At 30.4% G+C, this 15,108-nt stretch overlaps 1 protein-coding gene across 2 annotated transcripts in view; it reads right to left on the minus strand.

Annotated features, from left to right (window-relative positions):
• Positions 1 to 1,441: 1,441 nt before the first annotated feature.
• Positions 1,442 to 15,108, minus strand: part of LOC126881477 (zinc finger protein 502-like) — a 50,714-nt gene continuing 37,047 nt past the window's right edge. Inside the window, exons 2-3 of one of the 2 annotated variants that reach the window (XM_050645762.1) lie at positions 14,376 to 14,987; positions 12,753 to 14,318 (exon numbers count right to left, since the gene is read on the minus strand). In XM_050645762.1, coding sequence (XP_050501719.1) covers positions 13,864 to 14,318; positions 14,376 to 14,987 — 1,067 coding nt within the window. In that variant the 3' untranslated portion in view covers positions 12,753 to 13,863. Of the gene's footprint in view, positions 3,777 to 12,752; positions 14,319 to 14,375; positions 14,988 to 15,108 lie in introns of those variants that run through there. The other variant, XM_050645763.1, reaches the window with a different exon arrangement.

Raw genomic sequence — 15,108 nt, forward strand, 5'->3', positions numbered from 1 at the left:
CTCCTATATAAAGTGTATACACTTTACATATTTCATGACATATTTCAAACATGACAACATAACTGAAGTTTTTAAAAATAATTTTTCATACCTATGTGCATAATTGTCCTTTTAGTAAAGTTTCAAATTTTTTCAATGTAATCTCATGACTAGTAAGTAATTAAGAAAATTGTAAGTACCTACATAATTTTTATAATTGTATATTTTTGTCAACAGATGTCTTGAAAAAGAATTAAAATAAATTCGAAAGCTTGACAGTAAGTCAAAGAGTTTTCTTTGTCTTGTGGGCCAAAATAGACTGCATCCTCAAGAATCACTGCTTGATATATATATATATATATATATATATATATATATATATATATATATATATATATATATATATATATATATATATATATATATATATATATATATATATCATACGAGGGGCGTCATCCATATGGGTGTGATGACGTAGTCGATGATTTTTAATGAGACTAGGGTCGCGTGATGTCTCATTTGAGAGGTTATTTAATTCTGTATTTAGTAATATAAATATTAACATAGGTATTTGTAAAGAGTATCCAAAAAATATTTTTTAAATTAAATAAATTGACAAAAAAAGAAGGATGTATTTAATTTATTTAATTCAAAATACATTCTAATGCTGTCAGAAAATAGAAAAAAAAATTATTTGACAAATAAGCATTGCTTTTCGCTTAAATTAAATGTTCAGACTTCCAAGCGGTAGGTGGTTGGCGGGAGCTGGTTTAAACATTGAATTTTAGCGAAAAACAATGTTTATTTATTATATAAACATTTTTGTCTATTGTGACAACAGTAAAATTGTATTTTGAATTAAATAAATTACATACATTTTTCTTTTAGTCAATTTTTTTGTCAAGTAGAGTCAATTAATTTAATTGAAAAAAAATTTGGACACTCTATATAAACAATTGTATTAGTATTTACATTACTGAATACAAAATTCAGTAACCTTTAAAATGAGCTATCATACGATCCCTACTCTCATTTTAAAAATCATCGATTACGTCATCACACGAATAGGGATGACATCACTCGTATGATATATATTATGTATTAAAAAGTAGTGTTTTATTTCCTTTGTTAAGCGCTTTCGACAAAATTGTCATCATCGGAGCTAATGGTCAATATAAAAATAAGTACCACTGATTATGAGTCATAGAAACTACAGTATGTAACCACTATCTATGCATGAGCATATTGTTGAACATTAGAATTCTAAGTGTATTACAATATGGAAGGCGAATTGGTCGTTTTCATGTAAGTATTTTATTTTTGTATTCAAATTGTAGGCTCATTTCTTTAGTTTTGCTCATTAAATTGCATTTGTATTATGGATTTTTAATCATATTTGATGGCAATTTCATAAAGAAATTTGAATATTTACTGTTTAAGAAATATTACACCTTAATAATAATTTAAAAATAAAAATTTATTAATTTCTATTGCGCCGCCTATGTTTTACAGAAGAAGCCGACACTTGGTGTCAAATTTTGTTTTTATAATTGTCCAACTGACATCGTAAGAACTGTACGTAAATCGTTCAGCTGGACATGGGGAATACACATTGAGAGAATTGTGGCAACTGCGCTGACCTGTGTTAGTTGAAGTTGAAGCTTCTGTTCGAGTTCGAGTTTTCGGTGTAATAGAGCTGTTAGAACGAATAGAATGAGTGAGTTTTGAAGCAAGGCTGTCGATAAATAAATCAAAAACAAAGTTTATGATTAATGAGTTAATAATTTTACTTTAATTTTTAAAATATTTTTTATTTAAAAATTAATTTAAAAACTAAACAGTTTTCCTATTCCCTATTGTTATCGAGAGAGCTTAGTTGCCACAGTTGTCTCAATATAAAACAATGTATGTATTTATGTATCTAAATATATACAGTGTATGTTCCCTATGTCCAGCTGAAATATTTACGTACTGTATGTTTAAATGTAAATTTCATGGCGTCGAAAAGCGTCGTCATTTTACCCAAAATATGGACTTAGATTGTTTTCGCAATGACGGATTCATTTTAAAACATACAATTAACACGTTAAAGATTTAAAACAACATAAAACATTTATAAGTAAAAGTTACAAAACAATAAAATTGAAAGTACACAGACAAATAATATAACAATCAAGCAAACCTAAAAACTAGGTACCTATATATCTGTTAATAATAATTGACGTCAAGTGATATTTGACAACACTGCCTTAAATCTATCCAAGCTATAGGAAAAATCGAGTTCTTGAAATTGATTTGCAATTCTTTGGCTTCGGGATTATAATGAATAATGAGCGTAATTTGCTCTACGAATTGGCACAGAAAATCAAACCAATTGTCTTGTCTGGCGGTTGGGAACTGCGAAATTAATTTTAGCTAACATATCAGGGCAGTCGATTTGTGAGTTAACTAGCTTAAATAACAGAATCAAGTCGTGCTGTATTCGGCTTTTTAATGTAGAAATATTTAGCATCTTTAAAATATCGTCATAATGTATATATCTGCCAAGTTTAAACGCAACATGTCGAAGGAATTTATGTTGCACATTCTCAATTTTATCAATATACATCTGATAATAGGGAGACCACACCACAATCTTTAATGGTTGAATGGACGTAAAATCAGAAGTAACCCGTTTGATATATCCAAGAAGCCTTTGATACAGCGTGTATCTCTAGTGTACATTCTCAAATTCTTTTTCATTCGTACTTCACAAAATGGACTAAAACAAATTTCATACTTGTATGAATTTTCCTCAGTGTGCTATCCAATCTTAAATGTGTTTTCACATTAAAGTCATGTAATTTAAGACATGTTACACTAAACTGCTTAAAACAAATTTAACACTAAGCAGAAATTTAGCACTTATACAGCTTTTCTCTAGTGTGTATCCTCAAATGATTTTTCAAACTTTCATCTCTAATAAATTTCTCAGTTTTCGCCAGTGTGTTTCTTTAAATGATTTTTCAAAGTTCTTGCTTCACTAAATTGCTTAAAACAAATTTCGCACTTGTGAGGCTTTTCTCCAGTGTGCACCCTTAAATGATTTTTCAAATAGCCATCTCGACTAAATTTCTTGAAACAAATTTCGCACTTATAAGGCTTTTCTCCAGTGTGTATCTTCACATGATTTTTTAGAGCACATGCTACACTAAATTTCTTAAAACAAATTTCGCACTGGTAAGGCTTTTCTCCAGTATGTATCCTTAAATGGTTTTTCAAAGTTCCTTTTTCACTAAATTGATTAAAACAAATTTCGCACTTGTAAGGCTTTTCTCCAGTGTGTACCCTTAAATGCTTTTTCATATAACATGATTGAATAAATTGCTTCAAACAAATTTCGCACTTGTAAGGCTTTTCTCCAGTGTGTATCCTTAAATGCTTTTGCAAAGATCCTGTTTCACTAAATTGCGTAAAACAGATTTCGCACTTGTAAGGCTTTTCTCCAGTGTGCACCCTTAGATGATTTTTCAAAGATCCTGCTTCACTAAATAGCTTAAAACAAATTTTGCACTTGTAAGGCTTTTCTCCAGTGTGCACCCTTAAATGATTTTTCAAATACTCATTTCGACTAAATTTCTTAAAACAAATTTCGCACTTGGCAGGTTTTTCTCCGGTATGCACTTTCAAATGTCTTTTCAAACCACTTAATTTAGTAAATTCCTTCGAACATGTTTTACACTTGTACAAATTTTTTCGTGTATGTGTTACCGAAGATCTTTTGGATTTCGTTTTAATCTCGTTCGGACGTAAACCTAAAATAAAAATCAAACTATAAAACTTTGCATGCAGCAGATCATAAACAAAATGTAACAACTCTAGAATAAATGAAGAAACCACACTATGACAAAAGTTCAGGTGATGATAATAACTAAAGGACCATTCAAACAATTAGAGGTGCACGTAATATACAGAGTGAGTTTTATGTATGGAAACACTCAATTATCTCGAAAACGGCTTGCACAATTTTTATAGATTTTGGTAGATAGGGGTTTTCTAATGCGGCCAATATTATAGTGCTAATTACATTGTTGTCAGATCTTCCGTTTTTCTGGAAATCTAATAAACTTTCTTATTTCAAATGGAATACCCTGTATATTTTTTACGTTTTGAAGTCTTTAAGAAATACTGATTATTTTTCATGTTATATTCCCTATACCTAAATGCCATAATTTCGGAGTTATTGCTACATTTATTAAATAAAAATTTGAACAAATTATAAAAATCAATTTTTTCGGCCCGGTTAGACATTATTTTACGTTCTTTGGATCATTGGGAACAAAAAAGTTTTTTTGTAATTTTTCTCTAAAATTAATCGTTCTCGAGTAATAAACAATTTAAAACTGAAAAAATCGAATAATGACGATTTTCAAGGTTCAAAAACACAAGTAAAAAATATAATTTTTTAAATTACTAAGTACCTAAATTCAAGCTCAACTCTTCTTCTATAATAATAATAATATCTTATGGCATTTTTGCCTGGGAGATCCTTTCGGATTGTTCCGGAGCCATTTACATCTTTAACCCTGTTTCAAGTAACTAGTGTCGATGTAGACTAGCCCAGGGGGACCGACGGCTTAACATGCTCTCCGAGGCACTTCTTCTAATACCTTGCCATAAGAGTTTTTGGCTCGTTTTATTTTAAAACATTGTTTTTTAATTGTTAATGAGGTGCATATGAGAGCACGGGTGATCGGGCTGCATTAAACATTAAAAAACAATGTTTTACAATGAAACACGCTCAAATTACTTATCGGTAGTTGATAAAATAAGGCTTGAACTTGAATTTGGGTACTTCGCAGTTTCAAAAATAGTATTTTTTATTTATGTTTTTGAACCTTGAAAATCGTCATTATTCGGTTTTTTCAGTTTTAAATTGTTTATAACTCGGAAACGATGATACAAAAGATCTTTTTTGTTCCCAATGATCCAAACAACCTAAAATAATGTTTACCCAGGCCGAAAAAATTGAATTTTATAATTTGTTTAAATTTTTTTTTAAAATAAATGTAGCAATAACTCCGAAACTATGGCATTTAGGTATAGGGAATATAACATGAAAAATAATCAGTATTTCTTAAGGAATTCAAAACGCAAAAAATATACAGGGTATTACATTTGAAATAAGAAAGTTCATTAGATTTACAGAAAAACGGAAGAACTGACAACAATGTAATTAGCACTATAAAATCGGCCGCATTAGAAAACCCCTATCTACCAAAATCTATAAAAATCGTGCAAGCCGTTTTCGAGATAATTGAGTGTTTCCATACATAAAACTCACTCTGTATTTAATGATATCATAACCCACTGGTACAAACTTGACCGCACATAAATTCAACGAATTTTTCCCCATGTATAAGTTTTTTTTGCTACTGTCATGTTTAAGGCCATGGGTACATAATTCGCAAATATTTTACGGCTATCCCTACTTTTTCTATCTTTACACGGCAAATTACGTGTAGTAAAATTCACACTGGTATGGATATGTAAACATTAATATATAGAATGTTATTCTAGTTGAAAATGTCATCATTAACTTAAAGAGATGGCTTTTGAATGTTCTTGGATAACTGTTATTTGTGTAATTGCAAATTATTAATTCAATTAATAAATGTGATAATTTTTTCACTAACTATGTATTCAGTGATTTTAATAATTTATTTGTACAACAAAAACTAATACTCAATCGAGAAAAGAGGAAAAGGGTTAAAGTGATTTTTTAATAATACAATTTTGAACATCTTTAACAACAAAATACTTGGATCACAGAATATATTATCCTGATGTATTCTCTGCTCGGATCTTCCACAAATAATACACAATAAATAACTTTTTATTAAGTTCAGGTCTTAAATCAATTATTTATCAAATACACTATTGGGGCCGTGTAAGTTCGGCAAAGCGACACCTGGTTTCTACGCTCTGCAACTTTATTCGCACTTTTAATTATATTGGCCAATTATATTAGTCCTGGTTACTGGATAATTGTCAAGGCCATAGTCCAAAAAAATAATAAGAAGAAAAAATAAGATTCAAGTTATGTTATTAAAACGTAAACAATAGGGATGTTCACTAATTTTTAAATATAGTTAAATTCAATAGATTATAAGATATATAAAAATATAGCAATCATAAAACTGTTTAAAAATGTATATTTTTTAAGACAAATGAGTTCATACTGTTGATTTTCTTGGAGGCTAGAAAAACGGCTCCCTGCAGCGAGGCTACGGCCTGTGACGTCAGTAGTCGTAACGGCTGTGATCGAGGGCTAGTTCTGTATACTTATTTACGAAGTATATTTGAATGTGTGCAGTTCTTTACGTATTTAATCAGTAAAAAATTAAGCCAAATAAATGTTGTTTTGTTCCTGGGTGTGTAAATACATCGAAAAACAATTCTGACAAGATTTTTATTACCGTTCCAACCAATGTAAAACAGAAAAAGAAATGGTTTGTTGCAGCTAGAAGGGACATCAAGGAAGTGACAATAAAAACCAAGTTTTTCTCTTGTGAAGATCAGTTTATTGTAAGTTATGGATCTTTTTCTAAATAAAAAGTTTTTAAATTACTCATTTTTACCCAATTCTATGATACGTTTTAGATTTAAGATAGCTTGGTTATAAACTAAATTATAAAAATTCTTAATTCGTATTTTGAACTTCTCTAAGTATCTGTTACCATTTATCTGTTATCATTTCAAAAAAATGGGTTAGCATAGCAATAAAACTTTTTACAAAAATGAAAAAGTACCTAGTTTGTAATCTCTGAATTTGTCGGGACACTAAAAAGACCGGTGCCCATAACATAACATAGTAATAAAATATTACTTATTACTTGACAGACCCTATAATCTAGACATCAATTAACTTTGCAGTGAATTGTACATAAAAAGTGTTTGGATTCACTGAAAAATATATTAAGCGGTAACTATTTTATTACAACGTATTCCTATACCTAAGCGGATAAGTTTATTAAGAGGGTAGGCGCAAAATCTTGGTCAAATACTATTTAATTAATTTTTTTCGAATCCTGAGAAAACTAATAAATATTTTTAAAAAATTTAAACGCTAAATGAAAGACCACATTATTACCGAGGGTTGAAAGTCCATTCAAAAAAACAAAAAGTTTATTTTGAATGAAATATAAAGTTTATTTTGAATGAAATATTTGAAATTAATGGTGGAGCCCAAACGGGGATTTTTGGAGTTACTCGAGGCGTCAGATTATCATATGGGGAGAAGCCTCGTACCCTGTAGATGTACCTCTACCATATATTGGCTCTTAACACAGGGGAGTTCGTTAAGGGGGGGCCGAAAAATAAATCTATCCTTAAAAATGCTCGAAATTGTCAGATTAAGATAAGGTAAGTTAAGTACATGCAAAAGAGTGTATATTTAAAAAATCTGACGAGTTAAGCGGGCGTAAAAAATGGGTGAGTTAAAAAGTTTCACAAAAAAGCGAATATTTCGCGAAATGAACGCCAGATCAAAAAATTAAAAACTACGTGTTCAATATTTTTCAAAAATCTATCGAATGATACCAAACATGACTCCTAAATTTTAAATACAAATCCCGCGATATTTCGCAAAATAAACATCAGATCGAAAAACGGCAAAATACACTTATTCAATATTTTTGAAAACTCTATCGAATGGTACCAAACACGACCCCCCATGGAGGTAAGGTGGGGGTTACTTTAAAATCTTAAATAGGAGCCCCAATTTTTTATTGCAGATTTGAATTCTTTGTGTAAAAATAAGCAACTTTTATTCGAAACACTTTTTAGAATTATGGATGGCGCTATAATTGGAAAAAACGATTGTTGGAAATGGAAAATTAAATTAAAAAATGGCAAGTGCCCACTAAAATGAAAAATTTTACTTAACTTTTTAAGGTCCCCAAGGGCTCTAAGGACTTAATAGGTCCCCACAGCGCTCGAGTGACTGCACATTTAGCATACTTTGCTCCCCTACCATAAATATAACACTAAATTTTCTGTATTTTTTTCATCCCTGTAACTTAATAAAATAAACATTATAGAAGTTTTCCAGAGACTTTTGGCTTTTGGTAATAATGTAATCTTTAACTATTTATAATGGGAAATAAGCCACAATATTATTAAAAAATGATTTTTATTAACGTTTCGACGCCCAAATCGGGTGCCGTTGTCAAAATACAAAATACTATTAACATAAACAAAAATGTTGTTGCTTAGTAAAAAAATTCTTCTAATAATGTATTTAATTTGAATCATTTATATCGGCAATTCAGATACATAATATGATACATTTTAAAGTAGAAGACTTTAAAATGATATTGCCAATATTTATGAGTTGCGTTCCTGGGACGACTTTACTGAAAGATAGTTAGTTCATTCGATTACATGAAATCAACCCCAACTCAAGAATATCCGTCACAAAAAAATCATAGCATGTGATCTGTCTTTAAAAAGACAACCACATGCAACGGTGACATTAAAATTCTCGCGTTAGAGATCTCATAGTAAATCACGAGGGAAAACCAGGAAAAACCTCGTGATACTATCCCGACATCGCAAGTATTTGGTCTTACATTTAATTTACTCTCAAAATTAATACCAAATTCTGACTTTACTATAATTTTGTTTAAATTATAAATAATATCAATAATACATGGATATATAAGTAATACTAAAATATAAAATATGTACTAACTTGACTATTGACTTACTAATTGTGGTATTTTCTTTCTATTGACTTCCTCTTTCAGTATGGGTATCCACATCTTTATATAATATCTATTATATAAAGATGTGGATACTATAAGATATAAATAATATAAGATATTATATTATTATATTATATAATCCACATTATATAATCTTTCCCTCTACATTTACATTTCTCAAGATTAATTATTTTTCTCTGGATTCGAAAAAAATTAATGAATTTAAATAGCATTGGACCTAGATTTTGCGCCTACTCCCTTAAGGAGTAAATGAAAACGTTTCGGGACCTCAAATTTATATTCTTTAAACTGGGATATTCCTATAACCTTGATTTTAATAATACATACAGTAAAAATAAACATTAAAATAACTGCATGTGGATATTGCTATGACTTTATATTATATTAAAATCATTAATAATTTCGTTAACTAAACAAATTCACTATTAAACAAAACTTACATCCTGATAAAACAAAAAGAGAACAAAATATAATGACCTGAATTAGTAAACACGTAAACAATAACACTGGAAGGAATGGCGCGCGCTGGGGTATACGACTCGTGACGTCAAGCCAATAGAGAAGCGTTCTTGAAATTTAAAATAATGCTAGATTTCTAATCAAGATTTTTTATAGACAGGCTTTTTTAATTCTTTTGAAATTTTAGACAATTATTCCTAGGGTGTTTCTTAATCGTTTTACATGTTTGAAATGACTTTTTAATTTTTTGTGAACATCCCTATTGTATGTAGTAAATAAAATTAGTTATTAAAATGCAGTACTGCAAGCAAAATACAATTAATTAAATTTACCTTTATATAATAATTGCATATCATATCAATATTGTGGAGCAATATATAATTTTTATTCTTCAACGACAGTAGGTGTGAAATGTACGTCAATTTGACAATTTCAATTGAGAATATGAATTATTTAGAAAGTGCAATATTTCTCCGCTATTCGCGCACGATCGTTTCTCGTATGCCTTTCAAGTACTTGCACACCGCGAATATATCAATAGTATTTAATCAACAACTCAAAATATTCCCGATGCAAGATTTAAAATTGTCACTGATTGTCAGTGTCTGACTGACAATATGCTGACAATATTCTATTCGTCTATACCGAGGGCCGAAAGTCCCTTAGAATAAATAAAAAGTTTATTTTGAATCAGATATTTGAAATTAAAAATCACACTAAATTTTCTCTTAGTTTTACACCCCTGTAACTTAATAAAATAAACATTATAGAAGTTCTCAGGGACTTTCGGCCCTCGCTAATAACGTAATCTTTCATTCTGCGTTTAGATTTTTCAAAAATACTTATTAGTTTTCTCAGGATTCGAAAAAAATGAATCTCCATTTGAATAGCATTGCAGCTGAAAATACGTACCCATCCTCTTAACAGGAAAGCGCCGTGAGCAAATAAAAAACTTTAAAAAGAGTAAACCCTGTAGTTGGCTGTATACCTTCGATAAGACAACGTAGAGTGAAGTAAACACTTCTATTGTATTAAGGTATATGAATTTATTAAAAAATTCCTTAAAATTTATCCATAAGATAGTGGCAATTGCACAAAACGTTTTCGGTAAAAACTGACCATCATCAGTGTGAACCTCGAAATAAGTAAACAACTTAAAATTGAAAGCAAGAGTGAACTTTTGACAGTTGAAAAAATAGAAAATGTGGTTACTTACATCCAGTAAAGTATTTTATTTGACACAAAAGACCCAATCCACTTTATTAATCGTAGTGGTGTTTATAGATTATCTTGTTCTGATTGTGATGCCTCTTATGTAGGAAGAACTTACAGAGCACTATCTACTGGAGCAGCAGAACACACTAAACGTGACAACACATCTGCTTTCTCTCACCATCTCAAAGTCAACAAACACCACCTTAACATCCCAGATAGTGTCACTTTGATTCATAACATCCTAGATAAAAACACCCTTCGTCTATAGATCTATATGAAGATTTTGAGATTGTCGGAGACATAAGGACAAGTCCCAACTGTGTAAATCGTCAACTTTCTCTTAACCGTGACTTCATCCCCATTCATCGACAATTATTTCCATAATTCCACATTTCAGTTCACCTTCACATTGACGTTTATCCCAGTTACATTCCATATACCACTATAAACTTTGATTCAAAAATCCAAATAATATAATTAATTTTTTTAGTATCTTTCTCCTCCTATGCTTCTGACAATACTCTACCTCATTCATTTCATTCTTTGTTTCTTCACCCAATATGTTTCTATTACTCTCACTACATTTACATTTAATTCACAACCTTGAATTCTTGATCTTTTCAGATATGACATATTCCACTAGCTTACCAATTTTGTTAATTATCTTACACTTAGTTACCTACTCACTCTGCTTTTTCTCTGTTACTATTTAAAAAATAAATTCTCAGTCATTAATAATTAATTTCATTCCAGTATTTTCAAGATTAATCACAATCATTCATATTTCAACGTTCAATAGCTATAGCTCAATATGTAGTTAAACGTTTTACATTTCAGGTCTTTGCACTCTAGTCCAGGGCGGATCTGTTTTGAGATGGACGTTGAGAGGTGACTCAAATTTTTTTGCAGAAATTGCTTGAAAATAAATCAAATAAGAATATTTGAGTTATCCTCCCTCTCAAAAAGGTCCGGAACATTGTTTAAATAATCAAAATGTCAAAAATTGAAGGAAAAATTCGATTTTTTCCTTCGTTTTTTGATTATAACTTTAAAAGCATTCATTTCCGAGAAAAGTTGTGCTGATATAAAAGTTGCGTATTTAAATTTCCTACAATGTAAAATTGGTTATGAATTTAAAAAATAGTCACCCTAGTTGCAAAATAGCATTAATTGCGAAAAAACCATACAAAAACAAGTATTCGCATTTTACGTTTTTCAACCATTTATGCTACACTTAGGACCTTCATATTTCACCCAGAAAAACTTTATGATACAGTAAAACAATACTGTAAATTTCTTTAAGATCGGTTTAATATATTTTGCAATCCAGCTTTCGCAAAAAAAATTCATTTTTTCAAAATGTTACAGGACTGAAAATAAAGCAGATAGCAAGTTAAAATTTTTTTGCTTATAGAAGTGTACTGTACCTTTCATATGCAATTTTCAAAATTAAAATCGATTAATTACCACGGCGTCAGAAAATTTTTGAAATAAACAATAATTTTTGGTGCTACGCGCAGGACAGCGGTGTTCGATTCACACAAGTTGATTTCCACCAAAATTTCTTCCAATCTTTATCTAATATATTATTTTCTTACTCTATATTTTGTTGTATTTTAATATTTTAATTCCACAAAAATCAAACTAATTTTATTATTGTTTGTGAAATATTGTTTAAACAATTGCATATGTTTAAAAATAATAAACTTTTATTATTTAAGTTAAAATATATGAACAAAGAAAGTTTTTGCTAATAAAATTGTTATTTCAAAAAATAGAGTATGTGTTTTTATTTTGCAATAAACAAATTTATTTATTTATATCGAAATGTAATAAAAATTAAAATGTATCAATCATTATCAAAGGTAATTGGAATGCCCAATCAGAGCAAACTATCCGCTGTCCTGAGCGTAGCACCAATAATTAATATTTATTTAAAAAAATTCCTGACGCCGTGGTGTTAATCGATTTTAATGTTGCAAAATTGCAAATGAAAGGTACAATACACTTCTATACGCAAAAAAAATTTCAACTTGCTATCTGCTTTATTTTCAGTCCTGTAACATTTTGCAAAAATGAATATTTTTTACGAAAGCTGGATTTCAAATTTTATTTTGCAAAATCTATTTAGCCGATCTTAATAAAATTTACAGTGTTATTTTATTGTGTCATAAGGTTTTTCTGAGTTAAATATGAAGGTCGAAAGTAGGGGAGTGCGGGGCACATTTGACATAGTTTTTGTTATTAATTTTTTAAAAACATACCGTCATTGTTTTTTTAATAAAAATTTCTGGGATTGAAGGCATTAGTATAATCGATTAAAAAATATAAAATATAATTATTTATTTTATAAACTTTTTGGATAAACAAGTATTATTTTCTTAACTACAAAGAGACAAATGTGCCCCATATATGGGGCACATTTAACATATCAGTGGGGCAGTATTGACATAATGTTATAAGATCGAAATCAAAGTTTATTCTAAGCTATAAATATCAAAAACTTATTTAATGTTATAACTATCTAAAGTAACGTCAAATTCGAGGTATTTGTTTGTTAAAACTGGGTCTGGCATAATCGCAATGATGTCTTGTCGGTTGACTTCAGGAATATCGTCAACCTTTGGATAATAAAACCTGTTTTGGTTAAACTTCCTTCTTAGGAACTTTATCTTAAATTCTTTAAAAGCTCTCCTATATAATAAACAATTGTTGTTTTTGTCGGAAATTGTACTAATACAAAATTGCCCACTTCTATTTGTTGATCATCTGTTAATTCCGGTATTGAATTCAATCCTAGAGAACTTTCAGATCTCAATGAGAACAACGAATCAACATCGCTCTCATCAGATGATTCAGGTAATTCCCTTTTCTTATTCTTAAATACATCTCGCTTGACTCCCTTTTTCTTTGCCTCGTTTTCTCTCTTCTTTTGATTTTTTTCCAGAATCTTTTTATATTCTGGTGAATCTGTGTAGATCGTGGACTTACTTTTTTCTCTTCCTTTAGTCGACTTTGGCACAGTTTTCATAGTCGGAATTGGTCGTATGATTGCTGGAGAAATGGTTTGCTTTTTTTCCAAAAGTGAACTAATGCTGGATGTAGATGCAAGTGGTTCAAATGATTTTAGTTTTGGAGTTTTTGTATTAGATATATCTAATACTTCCTCACTAATGGTTGAAGTTTGAGGGGTAATTTCATCAATAGGGCAATCTTGTTTAAATAATCCTCTTTAGGTTCATCGCTCAGAAAATCTGAATCCTTAAATACGTTTGGATGAAACGGAAAAATTCCCGGCTTTCGAAAGCTTGCAAAAATATTTTTTGGCGTAAAAACATCCAAGAAAGGACCTGATGATATCTCCCCAATATCGTATAATGAAACCGTTCGGCCAACATTGTTAATCATCCAATTGTTTAATGCCCGCTTTAGCGAGGTTTTAAAGGCGCCAAACACTCCAACGTCTAGGGGTTGAAGTTTGTTGGACGTATGAGGCGGAAAGGATAACATAACGACTGTTTTTACGACAAAATTCGACAGCGCTGACAGTGACATGGGTGTGATGGTTGTCTAGCAGCAACAATATATTCTTACCACGTTCAGGTTGTGGATTCAGATATTTTTTTATATGTTTCAAGACATCTAAAAACAGTTCTGCCGTTATCCACCCGCTTTTATTGCATAAACCCAGGCTACTTACTGGGGTTCCCCTCATAAAACTGTCCTTCATACGCACCCTTGGAAAAATATACACGGGAGGCACGGAATTGCCTGAAGCAGTAACGATCCCTACAAATGTTATAAGGGATCCCCTTTCCGCCGACACTACCTGACCAACTTGCTTTTGTCCCAACGTTGCTATCACTTTTGGTTGATCCAAAACTGTACTGATACCTAAAAATATAATACATTAAAAACATGCAATTTAATTCAGTTAATTGGTTATAATACCTGTCTCGTCAACATTAAGAATCCTTGAAGGATCGAAATTGTGTTCCGTTAAAACTTTTTCCAGGTTGTCATAAAATTCTACGACACTTTGTTTATTAAATCCTTTAATTCTTGCTAGACTAGTGTTCTCAGGTTTTCGCAAAGACAGTGCGTTTTTATGTCGTTTCATGAAATTTAAAATCCAATCTCGTCCTGTTAACTTGTTAGTTTCCCATTCCTTTGGCATTTTTTTGTTGTTTTTTAAGGCGTACTCGTAAGCTAAGGACCGCACTTGTCTATAATTTAAACCGTAATTTAAATTACAACATTTTTGTAGATACTCGACTAACAATAATTCTTCGGAGTTGGTAAAAACCTGTCGACTGGTGTACTTAGAAGAAAACTTTTGACTATCATCGTCATCTTCAGCTCCTGAATCACCTGCTTCGCCCCTTCTATTTTTAAGCTTCTTTAGACGATACAGTAATGTCGTTATTTTTATATTATAAATACTAGCTGCTTGCCTACACGAATATGTTCCTGTCCGAACATCATTAACAGCCTTTTTAATATCATCCTCGTCAATATCACATCTATTTGTCTTTCTTTTGTAAGTTCGTACCATTTTAAAGTCTATAAAAAAAATTAAGATCAGCAAATTATAAACTCGAAAACGCTTAAAATTGATATTGAATGCGTTCATAAATGGGGTGGGGCAGATTTGACATATGTTAAATGTGCCCCACGTGTTTAT

Source organism: Diabrotica virgifera, chromosome 3 (assembly GCF_917563875.1).
Source record: "Diabrotica virgifera virgifera chromosome 3, PGI_DIABVI_V3a".
NCBI lineage: Eukaryota > Metazoa > Arthropoda > Insecta > Coleoptera > Chrysomelidae > Diabrotica > Diabrotica virgifera.